This window comes from Brachyhypopomus gauderio, chromosome 7 (assembly GCF_052324685.1).
Source record: "Brachyhypopomus gauderio isolate BG-103 chromosome 7, BGAUD_0.2, whole genome shotgun sequence".
Classification (NCBI taxonomy): Eukaryota; Metazoa; Chordata; class Actinopteri; order Gymnotiformes; family Hypopomidae; genus Brachyhypopomus; species Brachyhypopomus gauderio.
Window position 1 is genome coordinate 2,939,813 of NC_135217.1, and position 24,019 is coordinate 2,963,831.

The window sequence follows — 24,019 nt, forward strand, 5'->3', positions numbered from 1 at the left end:
AACCCACTTTAACACCGCCCACCATTCCAGCCGCTCTCATTCTCTCGCTCATGCAAAATCCCCTTTTCCACCAACTGACGAAACAGGTCATCCTTTAATTCAGCCTTCGAGACACCATGACTAACCTTGACCTCAAAGTAGTCCGCTATGAGGAACAAATCTGCCTTACGGGAGGAATCAAATTTGTCCACAGAAGGCGCAGCAACAAATTCATCCAACTCGAACATTGTCCCAAAACCTTAAGCCTACCGACAACCATACAACAGCACATACCCAAACCAAAAAGCATGAAAACCGTGAACCACCAAAACACCCGTCCAAACAAGAAAGGCACGAAAAGCACACGCACAAGCACTCACGCAATGCAAAGAACAGACGAACACCAACCGTAGGATGATCCCCCACTTTATTTTACGGCCCAGATGACCCTGGCTCGCTAGTCAGGCCACGACATAAAAATATAAACATAAATAAAAGAGAAAAAGAAAAGAAAATTATTGGGCGACACTGAACTGCGTTCATTGGCTACTTGCCATTCATTTATTTGTTGCGTATATGGATATTTATAATATTTAATACAATAATACTTATAATATAAGAGGAATACAACACACGAACTTCAGGCTGGGCCAAGGCCAACATAACAAACAAAAATTTACAACCCCCAATTCAACATAACTAACCTCATCAAAGGAAAAACAAACCAAAATACAATAACGTAACCTAACTCCCTATAAAAAAAACAGGGGAAAACAACCCCCAAACGAATCAGCAGCCCTGCCCTACTAACACAAAACAAAACAAAACTTCCCCCTCCAAATATAATCCTCACAGATCTTCTATATATTATGCACCATGTACACCATATACAAACACAGCAAATAGACCGAAGCTAAAAGCAGTATGTCTCGAATCACGTAGCGATATTGTAGCAGTACATCTCAAACCGCGTAGCGATGTATCTCCTAATAGACCCGAATGCTATAAATCAGTGCTTCCCAAACTTTTTCTGCCGTGCCCCCCTTTAGTAGATATTTTTGCGCCCCCCTTCGCCCAATATTTCGTAGAGCCGGGGGGGTGGCGAGTGTAAGTTGTTGAGGGGGGGTGGACACAGAACAGATTGGTGTATAATACAATGATAAGAGATAAGCTCAGGATTATGCTCTTTTAATCTTGCCACAGCTCCATTCTCTCACCCTAACATGGCAGGGGCTCTATCTGTGGTTACAGAAACTACTTTTTAAATTTCTATCGCCCTCTTATCCAACATCTTTTTTATTGCCAGGTAGATATTTTCTCCTGTTGTGCTGGTCTGCAAGGATGTTACACCCAAGAGATCTTCAAAGATTTGCTTTTTATCTTTGTTGAAGAACCTTACAAAAGCTAAAAGCTGAGCATTGTCAGATACATCAGTGCACTCATCTATAGCTAGACTTATAGGTTACACTGTGTTTTCTGAATGGCTTCATTTAGCTGTGTGAATACATCCTGGGTTACTGTTTTATTTGTAATTGATGTGGCTGACAGTGGAAATAGTTTTTTTTTTCACAAAGTTTGCTTAATAAGGCTCATTCATTCATTTATTCATTGCTTTCATCTTTTACAACAGGCAGATATTGCAACAGCCATTATTGAAGGAGTGACATTGGCAGGCTTCAGCATTGAGCAAATATCTCGCAGAATAAACACATCCAGAAACATTGTCATTCAGATTACCAACTACAGTGATTCCTATATCCTAGGACACCCAAGGCAAGTAGACGTGAATCTTATGAATGTAAGGTTGGATTATAAGAATTTATTCTTTCATTACCTTTCCCACATTCTTGACTAATTCTATTTTTATTGTTTAATACTGAGCAGAATCTGAATTTTCCTAATGATTATACCTAACATTTTGCTTAGTTTCCCAATATTAAGATATGCTAATAAGTGTGATAACAGGTGATAATATCCTTCATGCTGACTGAGTTCCTCTCTCCCTATACAGGGTCTATACCAGCAGTGGATATTGTCTCAGTCCTCCACAGCCAACAATCCAAAAAAAGACCAAAGAAGCTTGTTCATTTACCAAAACTTCAGACACAGCCTGTGGAGCTGTAGGGGTCCTCACATACCAAATCCTCACTGATAAAATGCATTGTGTTGGCGAACTTGCCATTATGTTTTCTGTGCCTTATGACTACAATTTGTATGAAAACTGGTTTGTTCTTGGCATTTTTAATCATGGCATTTCATGTAATTGTGAACTGTTCAACAAAATGTATTATGATGCATCCACCAAACACTGCAAATTCACAAGAGGCAAAGCGACAGGAAGTGGGATCACATTTTCTGCAGGAGACCTAAATGTTAAAGGAACAATGTCACCTGCAAGCAATTCAGTTATGAAGGTGGAGTTTTGGGAAGGTTGAATCTTAGTGCATGTTATCCATTGGCAATGACGTACAAACTATTATTATAACCTTTATTTAACCTGGATAGATGCATCTGCCTCCAGATCATCCAGAATAGTCTTGAACTCTTCCAGAGAGAACAGCTCTCGAAGATTCAGGCAACTCTGTAGAGTCAGGTGAAGCATAATTAAATGCCCTCTTCTGGATTACCAGTAATCCCCTCCAGAAACCAACTCTGCTTGGCTAGAATTGAGCGGCTCCAAGAACTGTGCCTGGGCAAAATTTCAACTAGAGTCGTTATTGCTGGATTGTTATTGTTCTTTTTCTTATGCTGCCTCCTCCCTCAATGCTTTATGTTATTATCTTGTGAAACTATATATCATAATGCATGCATATTAGGGTGTCCCAAAAAAAAGTCTCACCCCCTAAAAGTGTTCTACCTTTGGATTTGACAATGTATAAAAAATTTCAAGTCATTATGATAATAATTAGTGGTCCCCCAAGGTACCCAAAAATCATATTTTCGACATGATTTTCCATATTTGAGCAGTTTTATTGAGTGCATATAATGTTTTTACATGTCTCATACATCATAGCGAGTTATTTAACAGTTCTGCATCAATTGTTCAAAACACACGTTACAAGTATACATATTTGCTAAAAATGTGCCGAAAATGCTTAAAGCTGCGATTTTTTGTCAGTTTTTAAGACTGAGAAACAGGAACACCAATCCAATACTGCAACTCATCATGCATGAACTGTAAGTATTAAGTAATTTACTTATTTGTTAAATTTGTTTTCTTTGTTTTTGTTTACAAATGGCTGCCATGATTTTCAGACAGCAATTTTGAGAATTTATCAGTTATTTTGATTATAAAATAATCAATTAATTCTGGTTATGAATGTTTTGCGGAGTAATGATGATTAATAATGGTGATAAATCAGTTGACCACTGTTGTCACATATTTAACTTCAAATTGTGACTATTGGTTTTATGTAGTAACTAGTAGGCCGTTAAGTAGTCACCCATGAACTCTTTTGTAGTTATTTGTACAGTTATTTTTTGTAGTACTAATAATTCTAAGTTCTCAAGTTTCTGTAATAAACTTTTTCTAGTGCATTTAGTGCATCACTATCTAAGCATTGTGTGATTAATGCTGGCAGCAATTTTATCTTATTGACAGATTATGGCAACATCCTTGGTCACTCGCAGTAGTGACAATGTATGGCTGATTGGTCATCCAACAGAGATGCTGCTTGGTGCTCGTTTACCCAGTGGTCGTGATGTGCTTCAGAATTTTATTTACTACCACATCACTAAGAAGATGACAGTCACTGATAGCGCACATGACGTTTACAATCAGTTGGTTCCTTTTTGGGTAAAGTCCCACTTGCCAGTTAGACAGAAGCATCACATCGTCCAGAAGATAAAAGACCTGTACAATGAGCGCAATAATCTAATGAAACACCGTTCACGCAGCAATCAGTCAGATCTGCTCAAACAGGAACAGTTCACCGAAAAGCTAGAGCAACTCTTTGACAAGTTGTTGAGAATCATCAAAGCAAGTTAAAGACATCTGACTGCAACGACCTTGTAAACATTTAAATTGTAGAGTGTAGACTTCAGTTTCTACTGGAATCCAGTGTTTGTCATCACCGACAATCCGACATGTTTGTGATTGAGTGTGTGAATATGTTAAGCTTTTTATTTGTGACTGTTGATTGTGTTCATGATTGCTACTTTCAGTTTTGCTGTTAAATTAACCAAAAAAACAGCCAGTTTGAAGCATTTTTGGCACATTTTGAGCAAATATGTGCAATTTGAGCATTGCATGTTTGAACAATTGATGCAGAACTGTTAAATAACTCGCTATGATGTATAAGACATGTAAAAACATTATATGCACTCAATAAAACTGCTCAAATATGGAAAATCGTGTCGAAAATATGATTTTCGGGTGGATAAAAACTTTGACGCCCTTGGGGGACCACTAAATATTATCATAATGACTTAAAATTTTTTACACATTGTCCTATCCAAAGGTAGAACACTTTTAGGGGGTGAGACTTGAGATCATCAGACTTTGTTTTTTTTTGGGACACCCTAATATATATATATATATATATATATATATATATATATATATATATATATATATATATATATATATATATATATATATTAGGGGTGGGACGCGATCAAAAAAATTAATCGAATTAATCGGAAGCTTTGTAATTAATTAATCGAAATTAATCGCATTTTAATCGCATTTCAGTATTTAACATGAGAAATATTCATTTAAGTTTGAATGATGAATGAATCAATGAACATAATCATAAACTTCAACATCTTGTTTATTTTTCCACCAGTCTACTACGAAGACAAATATATGTGTAGTGTGCAGAAAACAGTTCAGAACATTGGAAATTCTGACCAAAAATGTTGTTTAATTTAGGGAGTTTTGCTCAGGATATTGGAAGAATTGAAGTAAATCAGAAGATGTTTTTTAATACCATTTTAGATGGTAGACTTTCTTTAATTTCCCAGGCCTCTGCCACAGGCATCTCCATAGTGCCTAGAAGTGGTCTTCTGCATGCTCAAAGCAAATGACTGGATCTTCATCATCTATAGATTCATCATCTATAATATGAGCTGTCACACCAAGATCATTCTTGTTGCTAACAGAGGTCCAGTGATCCCCAGTCAGAGCCACATGTTTTAATTCTTTCCTCATCATACAGCTGCTGGATTTTCTTCGACATTGTCTTTCTGGGGTGAGTTTCCCAAAACGTTCTTACGTACGAGGTTAAGAAGTACTTGGCGCTAAGAACGTTTTGGGAAACTCACCCCTGGACGGTAGTTCGTAACTTGCATACGCTTCTTGTAAGGATTTATCTTCGACCACAGGGAGCGGACAACACAAATAATGTGACGCATCATGTATAAACGCGTGCGGAGTCGCGCGCCATTCGCGAAAGTTTAATCCAGTCTTAATGGTCCAATGAAGGTAATTTAAAAACCAGGACGTTTCCTCACAGGATGTGAATTACGGACGTTTGGTCACCCTATCGTACTAGGAATACATTTAGCAGCTAAGTTACCATTACTGACCTGCGCGTTAAGCTGGGCGTACACTGTGCGATTTTTGGCCCATTTTCAGCCGATTTTTCACTCGTTTCGGCTCAATCGCGTGTCGTGCATAGTATAGTTTACACAGGTAAACGAGGAACGATTCACACCTCACGACCAACTTCCGATCAGAAATCGCAGCGTTGCAAGAACATCAAACATGTTTGAAATTCAAATCGCTCCTCGTGAGAGTATCGCACTGTTGAATCCCTGCGATTTAGTCGTACAGTTTGAGCTGGAACTGAGTACACGATTTAAAATATCGCACAGTGTACGCCCAGCTTTAGCCGCAACATGTTTTGCGTTGAGGTGGTAACAAGGGTGGAAGTGCTCCTGTGATAAGCGAACTCCTTCCTACATAAAGTGCAAATAACACTATTTTTGTTTGTACTTCCATCTGGAAGTTTCTTATATTTAAATTTCCCATCCACCAGCGTAGCCTCTTCAGTCATCTCCATCATGATCTTATTGTGCGTCCATATAATCTGTATGCTCGGAACTCGCGCACTGAGAAACATTCCACGGTGCAAAAGTGTCTCGTCCGTTAAATGCGTTAAAATGCGTTAATTTTTTAGTGCGTTAATTTTCCTGTAATTAATTAATCGAAATTAACGCGTTAAAGTCCCACCACTAATATATATATATATACACCTATCAATCAATCTGATTTTATTCATCATACATTGTACAAGTACAAGATGAAATGTATTATTGCCCTGGGCCCAGTGTTAAAGCACCAAAAACCCAGAGCGGCGGCAGGCGTAAATGTAGACGTGCCACCTCCACAGAATGGGGGAGAAACATAGAGAGATACGTAAATTGTCAAGTGGGGGTGGGGTGGCAAACGTAAATTGTCGACGGGGGGGCGGGGGGTATAAAATATTACTGCATAGAGGCAAACAGTTGCCGGTTCGAGGCAGACAGTTCCCGGAACGCACGCTTCAAAATTAAAGAGTTCCTGGATCCTGTTCCGGCAGGATCCGGCTCAAATTAAGCCCTGGTTGTAATACTATTCAGGGTTGCAATTATTTTCCTGTTTGATATTAATTCACTACATTTGATGCGTTATTTTACGACGCCATGAGACGTTATTAGCATAAAAACCAGCGCTATATATGCTAGGCAGCGGTGTGAGTTGTAAAGCAAGCTAATTTCTTGTGACCGTCGAATTGCAGAATTGTCATATTGCAGAGGGCCCCCTGCCGTTCGCCCCCATCCACAGTGGCAGCTGTCCTGTTGTTGTGTTGTGTTCGTCCCTCAGGTGGGCGGGGCCCGCGATCCATCTCACCTGAGGGTCATTTGTTAGTCTATATATGTCTTGTCTTTGTACCAGTTGACCGCTGGTCATTGTATCTTTAATTCGGAGCATGTCACTGGTTTTTGGTTTGCGCACATTCTCCATTAAACCATCCATTTTCCCTGAGACTTGGCATGATCGCTTCCATTTTATTTCACACTCCCTGCCCGTCACAGAATGACCAGCCACTTTCGGAAGCCGCCAGTCTCCTTTACTTTCTCTTTAGTTCGTGGTCATATCTCGTGGTGAGTGTTTGTCTACGTGGTGTGTATTTGTCGTATGTGTTGTGTGAGAGTGTGCTGAGTCTGTCTCCGCTTGTCCCGCTGTGTTTAAGTGTTGTGTTCATATTGAGAACCGTAAGTTATCACGGCAGTGACTTGAGCCTGGGACTACTGAACTCCGCTCTCTCCCAGTGAAACCGCTAGTGCCTCGCGTTATAAAAAGGGGTCCCCTCCCCCCTGTGTAAAGGGGTTTTAATCAGTCAGAGTAAGTGCGCTATTGTGTTGTGTGTAGTATGTGTGCATGTGTGTGTAATGTGTTGCAGGTTGCTCCTGGTGGTGGACCGCGGCACTCCTGGACCTTGTGGGGTCTACCGGATTGGGTAGAGAGTCCACGCACTCCCCAGAAGGCAAGGGTCAGCTCCGAGTGGAGAGGTAGGTTTGGGAGGTGGTCAGTGGGTGCTGTGGCCGCGCCCCAGGGTGGCAGCCTGCACACATCGACACCTGTGACGTGTGGTGAGCTTGAAGCTTCCGGTCCGCACACGGTTGTGGGGCTCAAGCGGGCGAAGGCTGGTTAGGACATGAGGGCCCTGTGACCGACCAGGGCATGGTTTCATCTTGTTGATGGCCCAGGGAGGTGAGCTAACCTGTTTGTTTTTATGTTCCAGCTCTAGGACTGCAGGGAACGGGTCCCTGCCTTGTCTCCGCCCAGTGAAGGGGAGCTAGTGTGTTTTGTGTTGTAGCCCCGCCCTCCCGCCCCTTTGCTCTGTTTTTTATGCTGCCGCTGTGAGCCGCACAGCTGGAGGGGAGTGCGGCTTTGGTGGGGGGGTCTGTCACGTTGCAGAGGGCCCCCTGCCGGTTGCCCCCGTCCACACCGGCAGCTGTCCTGTTGTTGTTGTGTTGTGTTCGTCCCTCAAGTGGGCGGGGCACGCGATCTGTCTCAGCTGAGGGTCATTTGTTTGTCTATATATGTCTTGTCTTTGTACCAGTTGACTGGTCATTGTATCTTTAATTCGGAGCAATTGGAGAAAGAAGCCTTCCGAGTCTTGACTTTAAGCTGCACAAGACACACATTGTTACACATATGCACAACACACTTACATACCTGTCAAGTGTCCCGTTTTGGCCGGGACAGTCCCGTATTTTACCGCTCTGTCCCGGCGTCGTCCCGTATTTTTATTTTCCCGTATTTGTCCCATATTTTCAGTTTTCAATTTTTATTTTTTTAAAGCATTCATGTGCCGCTCCAAACAGAATTCTGTCACTAGCCTCGCGAGAACTGCCACCCAGACTACTGCAGGTAGCAGTTCTCGCGAGGCTAGTGACAGAATACTCGCGGGTTTAGTGTCGACAGTGGGAGCAAACCTGGAACAACAAATCAGAGATGGATTTAACGAGAGAAGGCAGTCCTGCCAAAAAAGCTAAGCGTACGTGTAAGTACCTTGACGACTGAGACAGGGAATTTACTTTCCTAAAGAGGAGCATGAAGGGGCATAGCTACTCATTCTGTAAGATATGTAGCTGTGATTTTAGTGTCTCTCATGGGGGAAGGAACGATGTCCGTCAGCACCAGTCAATGGTCAGCACGAACAATCTGCCAAGCACAAACGTGGGCTAAAGGCACAGAAATATGCCCAGGAGATGTCCCCTTTTGTAGCTAGAAATACCACTAGAAATTTTTAATTTTTTTATTCATTTGTAGTTCAAAACATATTTGGGATGTTTTTTCTTCACTTTTTGCCACTCCAAAGATGTTTTCGTTTCTCCTACAGCCTCGATTGCGGCTATATGCAAATAACTTATTATGCAAATTAGGCGATGACGTCATATACGGGAAATTTCCCGTATTTTTAAATACAAAACTTGACAGGTATGCACTTATATATGCACCCACAACCAATCCAATTGTATAACAATCAAACGACAACAGACATCAACAGGATTGAAGATAAGCTGGTCTGAGTCTGAAACCCAGTGCCCCCAGCCTACCCCAGATAGCCCCCAACAGCAACCGCCCCATCCCCACCATCCAGGCACCTCAGAGCCCCAAGACCCAGACCTGCTACCCCAACACAAGGTGGACCGACCCACCCCACCCAGCGGTGCAGGTCACCCCAACACGGGCAGGGCCCCAGCATGGGGTCGGGCGGTCCCAGGCACCAAGCCCTGTGTTCCGCCACCCAGCCCTGCAGGGGAGGCCAGCCACCCCGCTAAGGGCCAGCACCTGCTCCCCCCTGTGAAGAATTATATGTGTAAAAGCATGCTAAGGTATATTTTAACCACAATACTAAAGTATAATACTTATATAATTTGACTAACCTTAAAGTATTAATCAAGTTTTTTTATGTTTTGCTTACATTATATTATTATTAATCAAGTTATTTTCAAGAATGTCTGTGAAAATCCTTGTATGCTCTTTCCAATACTCTAAGTGTTTGCAGTTTGCTAAAAACGGGATGTGAAAGAGGAGTTTCTGTAACCCAATTTGGTAAGGTCAGCAAGGAAGACCTCGCTTCCAAAATAAGAGAGAAACAGCTGTAGGTTTGACATGTGGAATGTGCCCCTTCTATGTTTACCAGAAAAAAGGGGGCATGCCTAGAAACATATATAATGGGGGAGAATCAGACAGGTGTCAGAGCTGCACACTGGATGACATGAATAGCATGTCACTTCTGCGTACTCTCAGAGATCTCTTTATTATTTCATTATTATTGCTTGTTTGTATTAGCTTTAATAAATAATTAAAAGACACAAGACTGGTGATGTTCTTTTTTGCATCAAATGGACGCGCTGCGCTAAGAAGGGAGAAGAGGAAGCGTGAAGACAACATGTGTTTGGAAATTTTGGATAAGTTGATTTTAAATAAAATGTATGATCCGTACTTGCATAGAATTATGCATAGATATTTTATTCAATTTCTCCCGTTCACTTGTAAAAACAAACCAAATTCTGCTTTTTTACTCAAAAATCAGGTTATGTAATGTTATAATGTTATGTAAGGGAGGATGTAAATTAAGGCTTCTAGGTTGTAGTTTAGCTGTAAACCCATACCCCCCCCCCCCCCCCCCCCGTGCCCCAGTTCTCAAGCCAATTTGTGTGTCCCCCCACCTATGAAATCAAAATTCCGTCCTTGACACACACACACACACACGCGCACACATACACACACACACACACACGCGCACACACACACACACACACACACATACTCCTGTCTCACACTGGCAGTAACTACATGGCCTGGTATCACTTCTCTTGTCCTTATATCACTTCTCTTTCTTGTTGTCTGCTTATCTTGTACTTTTCCTAACCACACATCCAGTCTGACTGGCTCCGCTGTACCTCCTGTCTGGTATGAACAATACCTGTCATACATCTGTTTTTTATTATTTAAAAGCAAAGCCTAAGACCAAGAAGAGAATAATAACCAATCACAACATCACAGAAAAAAGGGAGGAAGCGAGTACAAGTGTCTACTAGAAAAGTGCAAATGATTAAAGTGCACTGACTTGAACAAAAGGAAACCAGCATAACAGATTCACAAACACAAGAGGGCTTGACATAATAACATACCAACTCCAGGGTGGTATGGTGTGTAAAACACACTTTAGTCACTCTAGTGGCGCTCCAACAGACATTTCATGTAGTATTATTATACGAGACAGGAGCAGATCAGTTACCACAATCACAGTGTCTGTGCTTGTAACAATAAAGACTCTGGTGAGGAGACTGTGGTGCCCTCTGCTGGTCAGAGGCGGGGATTGCAAGCAGATCTTTGAGAGTTAGGGTTTGTTGCAGTGCAGAAAGGAAAATTGTGAAATCCATCAGATGGATACATATACATTATATAATAAATAGTTGTCCCTCTTTAGTTCATTCTACAAAGAATGTGAATGTGTTTGCTTTGTATATGCAAAACCCACATTATCATAATAATAATACGTACTCCAAAGTGAAAGTGAAAGCACATTAGTTCTTGGGTCTCACGATACGAAGACAAACGGAGGTGAGTAGATACTTCAGACTGAAATGTGTTAATCTCTGCAAACACAGCATGATCACAGCCTAAAAGATCATAAACGCGGGTTTGGATAATTTGCAAAGCAATCACAGGTTTTCGTTCGTGTCCTTGTGGCCTTTCAGATAAATACATCGCTGGACTGTTTGTTGTAAATGCGAATAGGTAATAAACGAACGCTTATCTTTTATGATTCCATAATAAACCGTGTACACAGGTGAGTAAACATGTGAGTACAGCTGAAGTAAATGCAATACACAGGGTTGCCAACTCTCACGCATTGAGCGTGAGACACATACATTGCCCTTCTTCACACGCTCTCACGCCACACATCCGATTTCTCACGCCGAAAAAAAAATCTAGTTTATTTACCTCTGATCCATATATGTGATTCAATGAGTTACTAGCCAACCACCGGCGATCGATCGATCGCGATATAACACTTAATTTGTGACCATTTCACACCCCCCCCCCTTAAACTATTTACACTCGCCACCCCCTCCAGGTTCAAATCTCTCTCCAAGTGATCTTGAAAAGTTGGCAACCCTGCAATATATGGTATAATAATATGGAGATAACAGGGTCCTTCTCGTTTTTTCCTGCAGAAATAATGGGCGGTGTAACAAGTGGTGAGTGGAAAACTGGCTGGTGACATCCACAAACAGAACAACCGAACAGAATAATAAACCCAATTAATCAAACAACCACACCCACCTCGTTCAACATTTACTGAATTTCAATGTCCTGCACGTGTCACTTCCTATTGGATTCTTATTTAACCTCTGTCCCCTTACCGCGGTGAAGTTAGTTTCAAGTTGGATATTGGATATTCAAGCTCCGCGGAGATTGCGGCATCTACCTCACGGTTGATCTGAATCAAGCATGATCTCGGCCAGCCGCTCTCTGTCGCTCCTTCCTCTCACGCGCGGAGGTTCATTTAGGGACCATCAATAAATTTCCCAACTAGACACTCTTGAGAAACCAAAATAATTATAAATCATTGTCTTATTACCACCTGTGTGGAAAATGATATCAAATCAAAAAGAATTGATATCATTACGATAGATTACATCAGTGAGGCACACTCATTTATATTTTTAGCAATTTTTTATATGGAAATATCACAATTTTTCTTCAATAGCTTTCAGGTCATGTGACCCACTGACTCAGAATCAGAGTGAAAATATTCTGCTACACTGGACAGATGAGGCACACTCATTTATATGGCATTTTAGGCTTTTTTCCATTTTTAGCAAATTTTTATATGGAAAAATAGTGATTTTCCTTCAATAGCTTCCAGGTCATGTGACCCACTGACTCAGAATCAGAGTGAAAATATTCTGCTACACTGGACAGATGAGGCACACTCATTCTTATGGCATTTTAGGCTTTTTTCCATTTTTAGCAATTTTTTATTTGAAAATATCGCGATTTTTCTTCAATCGCTTCAAGGTCATGTGACCCACTGACTCAAAATCAGAGTAAAAATATTCTGCTACACTGGACAGATGAGGCACACTCATTTATATGGCATTTTAGGCTTTTTTTCAATTTTTAGCAATTTTTTATATGGAAAAATAGTGATTTTCCTTCAATAGCTTCCAGGTCATTTGACCCACTGACTCAAAATGGGACTGAAAATATTCTGCTACAATGGACAGATGAGGCACACTCACTTATATGCCATTTTATGCTTTTTTCCATTTTTACCAATTTTTTTATATGGAAATATCACGATTTTTCTTCAATATCTTTCAGGTCATGTGACCCACTGACTCAGAATCAGAGTGAAAATATTCTGCTACACTGGACAGATGAGGCACACTCATTCTTATGGCATTTTAGGCTTTTTTCCATTTTTAGCAATTTTTTATTTGAAAATATCGCGATTTTTCTTCAATCGCTTCAAGGTCATGTGACCCACTGACTCAAAGTCAGAGTGAAAATATTCTGCTACACTGGACAGATGAGGCACACTCATTTATATGGCATTTTAGGCTTTTTTCCATTTTTAGCTATTTTTTATTTGAAAATATCGCGATTTTTCTTCAATAGCTTCAAGGTCATGTGACCTACTGACTCAAAATTAGACTGAAAATATTCTGCTACACTGGACAGATGAGGCACACTCATTTATATGGCATTTTAGGCTTTTTTTCCATTTTTAGCAATTTTTTTATTTGAAAATATCGCAATTTTTCTTTAATAGCTTCAAGGTCATGTGACCCACTGACTCTAAACTAGACTGAAAATATTCTGCTACACTGGACAGATGAGGTACATTCATTTATATGGCATTTTAGGCTTTTTTCCATTTTTAGCAATTTTTATATGGAAAAATTGTAATTTTCCTTCAATAGCTTCCAGGTCATTTGACCCACTGACTCAAAATCGGACTGAAAACATTCTGCTACAATGGACAGATGAGGCACACTCATTTATATGCCATATTAAACTTTATTGAACAAAAAAATATACAAAACAAACAAAAAAGAACAGCGCATCAAAAGCAATGGCAAGATATAATATATACTGCTAAAAAAAATAAAGGGAACACTCAAATAACACATCCTAGATCTGAATGAATGAAATATTCTCATTGAATACTTTGTTCTGTATAAAGTTGAATGTGCTGACAACAAAATCACACAAAAATCATCAATGGAAATCAAATTTATTAACCAATGGAGGCCTGGATTTGGAGCCACACACAAAATTAAAGTGGAAAAACACACTACAGGCTGATCCAACTTTGATGTAATGTCCTTAAAACAAGTCAAAATGAGGCTCAGTATTGTGTGTGGCCTCCACGTGCCTGTATGACCTCACTACAATGCCTGGGCATGCTCCTGATGAGGTGGCGGATGGTCTCCTGAGGGATCTCCTCCCAGACTGGACTAAAGCATCCGCCAACTCCTGGACAGTCTGTGGTGCAATGTGACATTGGTGGATGGAGCGAGACATGATGTCCCAGATGTGCTCAATCGGATTCAGGTCTGGGGAACGGGCGGGCCAGTCCATAGCTTCAATGCCTTCATCTTGTAGGAACTGCTGACACACTCCAGCTACATGAGGTCTAGCAATGTCCTGCATTAGGAGGAACCCAGGGCCAACCGCACCAGCATATGGTCTCACAAGGGGTCTGAGGATCTCATCTCAGTACCTAATGGCAGTCAGGCTACCTCTGGTGAGCATATGGAGGGCTGTGCGGTCCTCCAAAGAAATGCCACCCCACACCATTACTGACCCACTGCCAAACCGGTCATGTTGAAGGATGTTTTATATATATATATATATATATATATATATATATATATATATATATATATATGGGTTCCTGATGCTTCCTGATGCTGTTTTTTATTGCATACTGTAATAATGCAGACCCTAACACTTACATGTGGAGATGTAACTGTCCAGTATGTGTGTATAAGGGATACACACATACTCAAAAATGTCTAAATACATTTAGAAGATGCGGAAAGAACTGGTATTGCAAAGACTGTGTGGCATGTTGCACTGATCCTTGTTGTTCTTTTTTTTCCCCCTACACTATCCCTTGGGAGATACTGGTTAAACACTCACCAAAATGTACAAAATACTAGCAGTCTAGCCAGACAAATTCTTATTTGATGGCAAATTACATTTCCCTATGATAATAATGTTATTGTAATGTTCACACCTTCCATACTTGCACAATACAAAAAACAACTCAATTTACTTTGACTACAATGACTCCACAGCTGCTTCCATCTCGTTGAATAGGGTGGCTCATAGCCCCCCCCTTTCCATTGGATCCCGACCATGTCTGTTTTGCCATGGCGGGTCCTTCTTATTTTGAAGTATTCCCTGGATAATGAATGACATGATTTGTACACTGCTCAAAAAAATAAAGGGAACACTTAAACAACACAATATAACTCCAAGTCAACCACACTTCTGTGAAACCAACCTGTTCAGTTAGGAAGCAACACTGATTGTGATTGTGAATCAATTTCACCTGCTGTTGTGCAAATGGAATAGACAACAGGTAGAAATGAGAGGCAATTAGCAAGACCCCCCCCTATAAAGGAGTGGTTCTGCAGGTGGGGACCACAGACCACTTCTCAGTACCTATGCTTTCTGGCTGATGTTTTGTATCACTTTTGAATGTTGGTGGTCCTTTCACACTCATGGTAGCATGAGACGGACTCTACAACCCACACAAGTGGCTCAGGTAGTGCAGCTCATCCAGATTGGCACATCAATACGAGCTGTGACAAGAAGGTTTGCTGTGTCTGTCAGTGTAGTGTCCAGAGGCTGGAGGCGCTACCAGGAGACAGGCCAGTACACCAGGAGACGTGGAGGAGGCCGTAGGAGGGCAACAACCCGGCAGCAGGACCGCTACCTCCGCCTTTGTGCAAGAAGGAACAGGAGGAGCACTGCCAGAGCCCTGCAAACTGACCTCCAGCAGGCCACAAATGTGCATGTGTCTGCACAAACGGTTAGAAACCGACTCCATGAGGATGGTATAAGGGCCTGACGTCCACAGATGGGGGTTGTGCTCACAGCCCAACACCGCGCAGGACACTTGGCATTTGCCAGAGAACACCAGGATTGGCAAATTCGCCACTTTCACAGATGAAAGCAGGTTCACACTGAGCATATGTGACAGACGTGACAGAGTCTGGAGACGCCGTGGAGAGCGATCTGCTGCCTGCAACATCCTTCAGCATGACCGGTTTGGCAGTAGGTCAGTAATGGTGTGGGGTGGCATTTCTTTGGATGGCCGCACAGCCCTCCATGTGCTCACCAGAGGTAGCCTGACTGCCATTAGGTACCGAGATGAGATCCTCAGACCCCTTGTGAGACCATATGCTGGTGCGGTTGGCCCTGGGTACCTCCTAATGCAGGACAATGCTAGACCTCATGTGGCTGGAGTGTGTCAGCAGTTCCTGCAAGATGAAGGCATTGAAGCTATGGACTGGCCCGCCCGTTCCCCAGACATGAATCCGATTGAGCACATCTGGCACATCATGTCTCGCTCCATCCACCAATGTCACATTGCACCACAGACTGTCCAGGAGTTGGCGGATGCTTTAGTCCAGGTCTGGGACGAGATCCCTCAGGAGACCATCCGCCACCTCATCAGGAGCATGCCCAGGCGTTTTAGGGAGGTCATACAGGCACGTGGAGGCCACACACAATACTGAGCCTGATTTTGACTTGTTTTAAGGACATTACATCAAAGTTGGATCAGCCTGTAGTGTGTTTTTCCACTTTAATTTTGTGTGTGGCTCCAAATCCAGGCCTCCATTGGTTAATAAATTTGATTTCCATTGATGATTTTTGTGTGATTTTGTTGTCAGCACATTCAACTTTGTACAGAACAAAGTATTCAATGAGAATATTTCATTCATTCAGATCTAGGATGTGTTATTTGAGTGTTCCCTTTATTTTTTTGAGCAGTGTATATTATATCTTGCCATTGCTTTTGATGCGCTGTTCTTTTTTGTTTGTTTTGTATATTTTTTTGTTCAATAAAGTTTAATATGGCATATAAATGAGTGTGCCTCATCTGTCCATTGTAGCAGAATGTTTTCAGTCCGATTTTGAGTCAGTGGGTCAAATGACCTGGAAACTATTGAAGGAAAATCACAATTTTTCCATATAAAAATTGCTAAAAATGGAAAAAAGCCTAAAATGCCATATAAATGAGTGTGCCTCATCTGTCCAGTGTAGCAGAATATTTTCACTCTGATTTTGAGTCAGTGGGTCACATGACCTTGAAGCTATTGAAGAAAAATCGCGATATTTTCAAATAAAAAATTGCTAAAAATGGAAAAAAGCCTAAAATGCCATATGAATGAGTGTGCCTCATCTGTCCAGTGTAGCAGAATATTTTCACTCTGATTCTGAGTCAGTGGGTTACATGACCTGAAAGCTATTGAAGAAAAATTGTGATATTTCCATATAAAAAATTGCTAAAAATGGAAAAAAGCCTAAAATGGCATTTAAATGAGTGTGCCTCACTGATGTAATCTTTTTGGCATGATTTGATATCATTTTCCACACAGGAGGTCATAAGACAATGATTTATAATTATTTTTCTTTCTCAAGAGTGTCTAGTTGGGAAATTTATTGATGGTCCCTAAGTGAACCTCCGCGCTTGAGAGGAGGGAGCAACAGAGAGCGGCTGGCCGAGATCATAGTGCTTGATTCAGATCAACCATGAGGTAGATGCTGCAATCTCCGTGGAGCTTGAATATCCAATATCCAACTTGAAACTAACTAACTGAGCATTTCTATTGTTTTGGTGATTTTAATTCTCCTTTTGTCTGTTCTGTCTGTTGTTTTTGTGTCTTTATTCTCTGGATGTTTGGAAATGTATCTGTCTTAGTTCAGTCCTGTCTGAATCTGCTGCTCTGTAGCTACTGTCACTTGTTATTTAATCCTTAACACTTCATGTTTGGATCCCAGTCTGTAATATGCTCATCTGCCCGTCTTCTACACTATGAAGAAAGGCCTGTTTCATGGTCACTTACCTGCACCTTTTACCCCATTTGTGTGTGTGTAGTTTATATGTATCACGCTAATGCCAGATTCACATATTGTAAAAATCAATTGTCCAAAGGCAGCAGTCTGTTTATGCGTTTCTTTCTTTTAGGGAAATCAAAGGTTGGTGTAAGCGTGAAGGATGAAGGAGCTACACCAGTATTAGCAGAAGGAGGTTCTGGACATGCTAGAAACACACTGGACCATGCTGGCTCTGAAAAGATGGACAAAGAAAACGTAAATAAAAAAGAAAAGAAAGCATCAGTGACAAGTAAACACAAGAGGAAAGAGGAAAAAAAGAGGAGAGGTAAGAGGACACATGCTGTAGAACATGAAGAATCCACTAGAGAAAGAACACTGATGTACCAGAGAGAGCTGAAATCTTTCAGTAATACCCAAGGACTAACCTACTATATACACTTACCACCTACTGAATATACAACTCTGAAAAAAAAAGAGATCGTTCAACTTTCATCACTACATTTATGGCATTTTAATATTGAAATGTACAAAGCATTCTGTTCTAGGATCTGTTGAGTTCCAACCCAGGCATGCCTGTTCTATTTAATGGGCTAGTGATTAGATCATCACCTGAACCACACCATGTTTACTGAGCAGTGTTGAAATGACATAGGGACATGCTAAGATGCATGAAATCTAAGATTGAAAATTGGGATTATTTTACCAAATACTGATTCATGAACTCCAAGTTAAAGCACTAGTATTGTGTTTTTTTAAGATTTATATGAATGTGTTTTATTTCCTCCATTGAAGGGTTAAGAACAATGTGTCATTATTTTCACCAGTTATCATTTTATGCAAATATATGCTCTAAATGACAATTGTCATAGTACAGCCACTGGCCCCTCCCTTCGGGTGTGTGTGTATGTGTAGTCTGCGTCTGTTTAGGTTCATATATGTATTTGTTTTGGGTGTGGTTACATGTGTGTGTGTTTATTCATCACACCCATCTCGGTACCGTGATGTGTTGCACATGGGTCTTGTTTACCTCTAGCTATTTAATGTGTCGATGTTGTTATTGTTGCATGTCTTTGTGAGACATGCAACTTTGAGTGTACTGTTTATGCCAAGGCATACTGACCTGACTGAGCATTTCTTTTGTTTTGGTGATTTTAATTCACCTTTTGTCTGTTGTCTGTTGTTTTTGTATCTTTAATTTCTGGATGTTTGTAAATGTATTTGACTTGGTTCAGTCCTGTCTGGATCTGCTGCTCTGTACTGTCACTTGTTATTTAATCCATAACACTTCATGTTTGGATCCCAGTCTTCCTCTGTGATATGCTCATCTGCCCGTCTTCTACACTATGAAGAAAGGCCTGTTTCATGGTCACTTACATGCACCTTTTACCCCATGTTTGTGTGTAGTTTATATATATCATGCTAATGCCAGATTCACACATTGTAAAAATCAATTGTCCAAAGGCAGCAGTCTGTTTATTATGTTTCTTTCTTTTAGGGAAATCAAAGGTTGGTGTAAGCATGAAGGATGAAGGAGCTACGACAGTGTCAGCAGAAGGAGGTTCTGGACATGCTATAAACACACTGGACCATGCTGGCTCTGAAAAGATGGACAAAGAAAAAGTAAAGAATAAAAAAAAAAAGAAAGCATCAGGTGAAAACATCACAGTGGAACCAGAAGACATGGCTGGTGAGAGGAAACGTACACAGATGGAAGTAACTGACCCACTGGAGGAAGACGACTGTGAAGCACCAGGAAGAAGTGATAACATGAGTATTGAGTTGTTTAAATATATATATGAATGTTGTATTATTCGAGGTTTAAAAACACTGCATCTTTTTATTGACCAATTATCATTTTGTGCTAACATATGCTCTGAATGACAATATTGCTGCTTTTGAATTTAAGAGTAATGTCAGTAGTTTACAGAATAAAACAAAAAAATATAATTTTATTTAAACAAATGACTATAAATAGTAAAAACAGGGAAACAGCTCATTTTGCAGTGGTCTCTTCAAATTTCCAGAGCGTCCCATTTTCTGCCATTACAGTGATCGTGTGATCATGTGACCACCTACCCTGTGCCCTTTCATGTTTTCGTATATATTTTACTTTTTTCCATTGTTCATCTGTTCAGTACACCTCACTGGTCCTGTATGAAATGTATAAAGTTTATATACAGTATGTAGGTTTATGTGCATTATGTTCTGTTCCTACATGTTACACCCACAGTTATGAAATGAAGCCTGCATCAGTTTCTCTTATTTGTTTTTAGACTCCAGATGGACATCGAGCTTCCGTCACCACCAGAGGGTCAAATTCGTCTCTGTCATAACTGGAAAAACACTTGGTGCTCATGAACGCTTTCTGCAAATACTCCACAAACAAACACCAGACCTGCAAGAGGTGTCTACAGTGCAGAAGTGTGATGTTATTCTGCTGTTCTGCCCCATTGTGTCTCGGGCTGGAACTGACATTGAAGCAGCACTGAAGCTCATTACTGAAGCAGGTAACTCTGAGCCTCTTCACTGTGAACACATAAGATATTGGGCACACACTGCTCCATCATGTTTGACAAGATAAAGTCCTGCTCATAAGATCAAATCTTACTCTATGTCCACAGACTCCAAGCTGGTTGTTCTAGTGGTGCTCCATCACACATTTGACCCATACTGCATTGTACCAGACAGCAGCAGATCTGTAACCAGGGAGAACACGACCACAGTGGACTGTCTGTTCTATGAGGGTCAGGGTCTGCTGCAGTGCAGAACAAACACTGAAGCTGTGAGCACAGTTGTAAAATACATTAAAAGGGTATGACAGAAAATAAACATTCCCTCTTTAGTTCATTCTGTGCAGAAATGTTTGTGGATGTGTTTTTTGTGTAATGATGTACAGTATTAATGGGACTATCTAATTATTACTCACTTCAGATTCCAGGGGCAGGAACATCATTTCAAACAAAGAAAGGACTGAATCTGAATTTAAGATTCAGAAACCGAAAGAATCAAGGGAATAAAGGGATGACACGTAAACACCAGAAGAAAGAGGAAAAAAAGCGGAGAGGTAAGAGGACACATGCTGTAGAATGTGAATAATCCACTAGAGAAAGAACACTGATGTACCAGAGAGAGCTGAAATCTTTCAGTAATACCCAAGGACTAATCTACTAACACTTACCAACTACTGAATATACAACTCTGAAAAAAAAGAGATCATTGAACATTCATCTCTACATTTATGGCATTTTAATATTGTACAAATTTTAATATAGTACAAAGCGTTCTGTTCTAGGATCTGTTGATGATTTGATGTTTTAATGAAACAAAAACAATAAACTGTTAACCATTTACTTTATTTCCAATAACCCCATAAAGATTTCTCACCATGCTGGGGTAGAAGCTACATGCAAGCATGAAACACACGAGGGGAACATCAGGAGAGAGAAGCCAAAAAACAAAAGAGAGTGTAATGGCATAAATGAGTAGAAGTTAAACGAAATGTGTGCTGGACATGACTGATCCTGGACCTGTTGTGACTTAACTGAAGCTCTCCAATAGCCATGGCTGGAAGCAAACAGAGAAGATGTGGGACTCCCTCAGACCTGATAAGAGCTGGAAGATACAATCTCCCCATGAGTTTCCATTCAGTCATCAGGAGGATCTGAACTGAGATGTTTGTACAGTACAGTCTCCAGAACACCTGAGTGAGTTTGACAGCTGAGCTTTTAGGGAGGGTCATGCACATTTTATACTTTTAAACTTTTCTTAGTTTCTTAGTTTACTGAAGGTCAAACCCAATGGAGATCTATTTAAATACTTCATAATTAATCTGTATAGCACCTTTCCACATACCATCTCACATCCTGCTCTACTCTGATGTGTTTTATCAAACCGTGAAAACAATTACTGACAAACTGATGTTCTAGAGATGTTAAGGTGTGTTATAATGATGTTACTTCATGTTCACAGTAATGATGATTAGGGAGCCAGTCTTGTAATCAGAGAGTCATGGTTCGATTCCCAGCTAGGGCATGACTGAAGACTGTTAAGCATGGCATTTACCTCACGTGTCCCCTGTGCGCTGGGTCTAGGGCTGCCCACTGTATGTGTGTACTCACAGCCCTCTAGTGTTCACTAGTGTGTATGTGTGTGTACTCACAGCCCCCTAGTGTTCACAAGTGTGTGTGCATATATTGGCGCATTTCCACTAGGGCCTGCTTGGCGCGGTACGGTTCGATACGGATCGATTCGCAACGGAACGGTACGGTCGCGTTGTGTTTCCATTACAATGGTGGACCACCACAATGTGGGTGGAGTCGCTGTTGGCGCGCGGGTTGTAGTGTCGTGACATCATTTGTATGCGACCACAACACCGGTCAGTGCCCCTTAACACATACCATTATTGTATCTTTTTTATCTTTATCTTCATTATTGTATGTGGTTGCTCTAATTATTGATAATAATTTGGTATTACTCAAACAGGCTGAACACACCCTGCATAAAAAGCATCAGTCATACAATCAAATGAAATCAAACTTTATTATGAAATATAGATATTTAAAGTACAACATATGTAAATAATATAGTTATAGTTAAAAAAAAGTGCAAAAAGCAAATTACCTAAAAATAACGTATAGCTTTATATGAAATAAATATTTATAGTACTACAAGCAACATTTTGTGTGCTTTTACTGGCGTCTGTCTCGCATGGTGTTCACAAGTTCGCCAAGCACCCCGAGGAAAGCCCGGTTGAAGGAAACATTTTCCGCCAACTCTGCTCGCCTCGTCAGTGGAAGGGGAATCTTGAACGTAAAAAATAACAAATATTAAACAAAAGCATTCCCGTGAAAGCAACAACCATATAGCGTAACTGCACAAAATGTGTAGCACGTCTTCGCTGCTCATGCTTTGTTTATGGCTACAGCTAACTAGCAACTAGCAAGGCTAAGAGCTATTGTACAGTAGTGACTGTGGTGGTAACATTAACGACAAACACAGCTCTAAATTCCTGCGTTTACAATAGATGCGTTCATATTACGTTCATATTACATCTTTTACGAGCCTAGTAGTAAAACTGAAGTCACAATACACTCACCATTCTCCGTGGCCTCCAGCACCGACATTGTCATGTCCAGCACGTTTTCTCTTCCGTTACTGGCTGGCCGGTGACCGTATATGGCATCCATTTGCTGGAACCATTTCCAGTCCTTGCGGTTTGCTCCGCGGCGTCCGTTATGGTCCTTCAACGCCCGGTAATCGCTTTTAAGCTTTTTTAGCTTGGACCGACCGGCACTGCTGAACGGACCGCTGGTAGCCATGAGTGGCCATTAGCGCGGAAACCTCGCTAAAAACCTTTACATTTCTAGTGGCCCCGTCCAGTTTGCCCTGGATTTTTTGATCGCTGATTATTAACAGAAAGGTTTGTACCTTGGCGTTTGACCAGGGAACAGACTTCGCTCATTGGGTTTTAAAAATGGCTGAGGAGTCCATAGCGGAGGAGTCGCTCTCCTGACGCAACCTGTGACGACACTCCCTGGCCAATCAGTGTCATGCTGTTCCTCCACGTCACAGAACTGTACCGCTTCGGAACGGTTAGAACCTCGAGCGAGTAGGTACAAAAAAAGTACCTGAAGGGGCCGGCAGACTGGGACCTGGTACTAATGGAAACACTCACAAACCGTTGCGAATCGAACCGTACCGCGCCAAGCAGGCCCTAGTGGAAATGGGCCATATGTGTACTCACAGACCCCTAGTGTTCACTAGTGTGAATGTGCGTGTACTCACAGCTCCCTAGTGATCACTAGTGTGTATGTGTGTACTCTGCACAGATGAGTTAAAAGTAGAGCACAAATTCCGATCTGTGTGTATTGCAAATTTGGCCTCTTAAATAATAATTTCCATAAAACTTGATGTTGTGCTGAAATACATTGTAATTTCTACCTATATACTGGAAAACAAATAGTCCTATTAATTAATCATCTTTTTGAATATTTTATTGTACAATAAATATGTAAAATGTACGTTTGTGTCTGGCACTGGTATATAGGTAACCTTTCACATCAAATTAATAATATGAAGTGAAATATTATAATGGAAATGTCGACTATATTGAGGATGGTAACTATGGTGACAATGGTAACAAATGGTGAGGATGAAACTGAGGTGAAGTTCCTGTGGACCTCCTGAGAAATCTGGAAGTTCACTGGTTTATCAGTCCACTGGGTTTCAGTATGAAACTCTGAAACTCACTATGAAACTCCCATTTCATACTAACACGAAGTGGTGAAGCATTGCTATGCTGTTGCTATACTAACATGTCTTTGGAATATGGATTTACAACTTGATGAGGATTTATCTTTTTGATAGAGGTTTATTATTTACATTTAAAATGGAAATTAGCTAATAATTTTACTGTATTGCTTTACATCATCAAAGCCTGAGCAA

General features: G+C 40.8%; 1 protein-coding gene across 1 annotated transcript; it reads left to right on the forward strand.

Moving 5' to 3' along the window:
• Nucleotides 1–19,192: 19,192 nt before the first annotated feature.
• Nucleotides 19,193–21,184, forward strand: LOC143518472 (uncharacterized). The gene is made up of 5 exons (XM_077010955.1): nucleotides 19,193–19,346; nucleotides 19,849–20,082; nucleotides 20,197–20,387; nucleotides 20,507–20,639; nucleotides 20,951–21,184. The coding sequence occupies exons 1-5, from the start codon at nucleotides 19,256–19,258 to the stop codon at nucleotides 20,989–20,991; spliced, it is 690 nt and encodes a 229-aa protein (XP_076867070.1). The 5' UTR covers nucleotides 19,193–19,255; the 3' UTR covers nucleotides 20,992–21,184.
• The last annotated feature ends 2,835 nt before the right edge of the window (nucleotides 21,185–24,019 follow it).

Excerpts from the sequence above, each read along its gene's own strand:
- LOC143518472 (XM_077010955.1), top strand. The coding sequence starts at position 19,256 with ATGGCTGGTGAGAGGAAACGTACACAGATGGAAGTAACTGACCCACTG. Across the intron at positions 20,083-20,196 it reads GAAGCTCATTACTGAAGCAG|ACTCCAAGCTGGTTGTTCTA; the intron begins GTAACTCTGAGC and ends CTATGTCCACAG. Across the intron at positions 20,388-20,506 it reads TTGTAAAATACATTAAAAGG|ATTCCAGGGGCAGGAACATC; the intron begins GTATGACAGAAA and ends TACTCACTTCAG.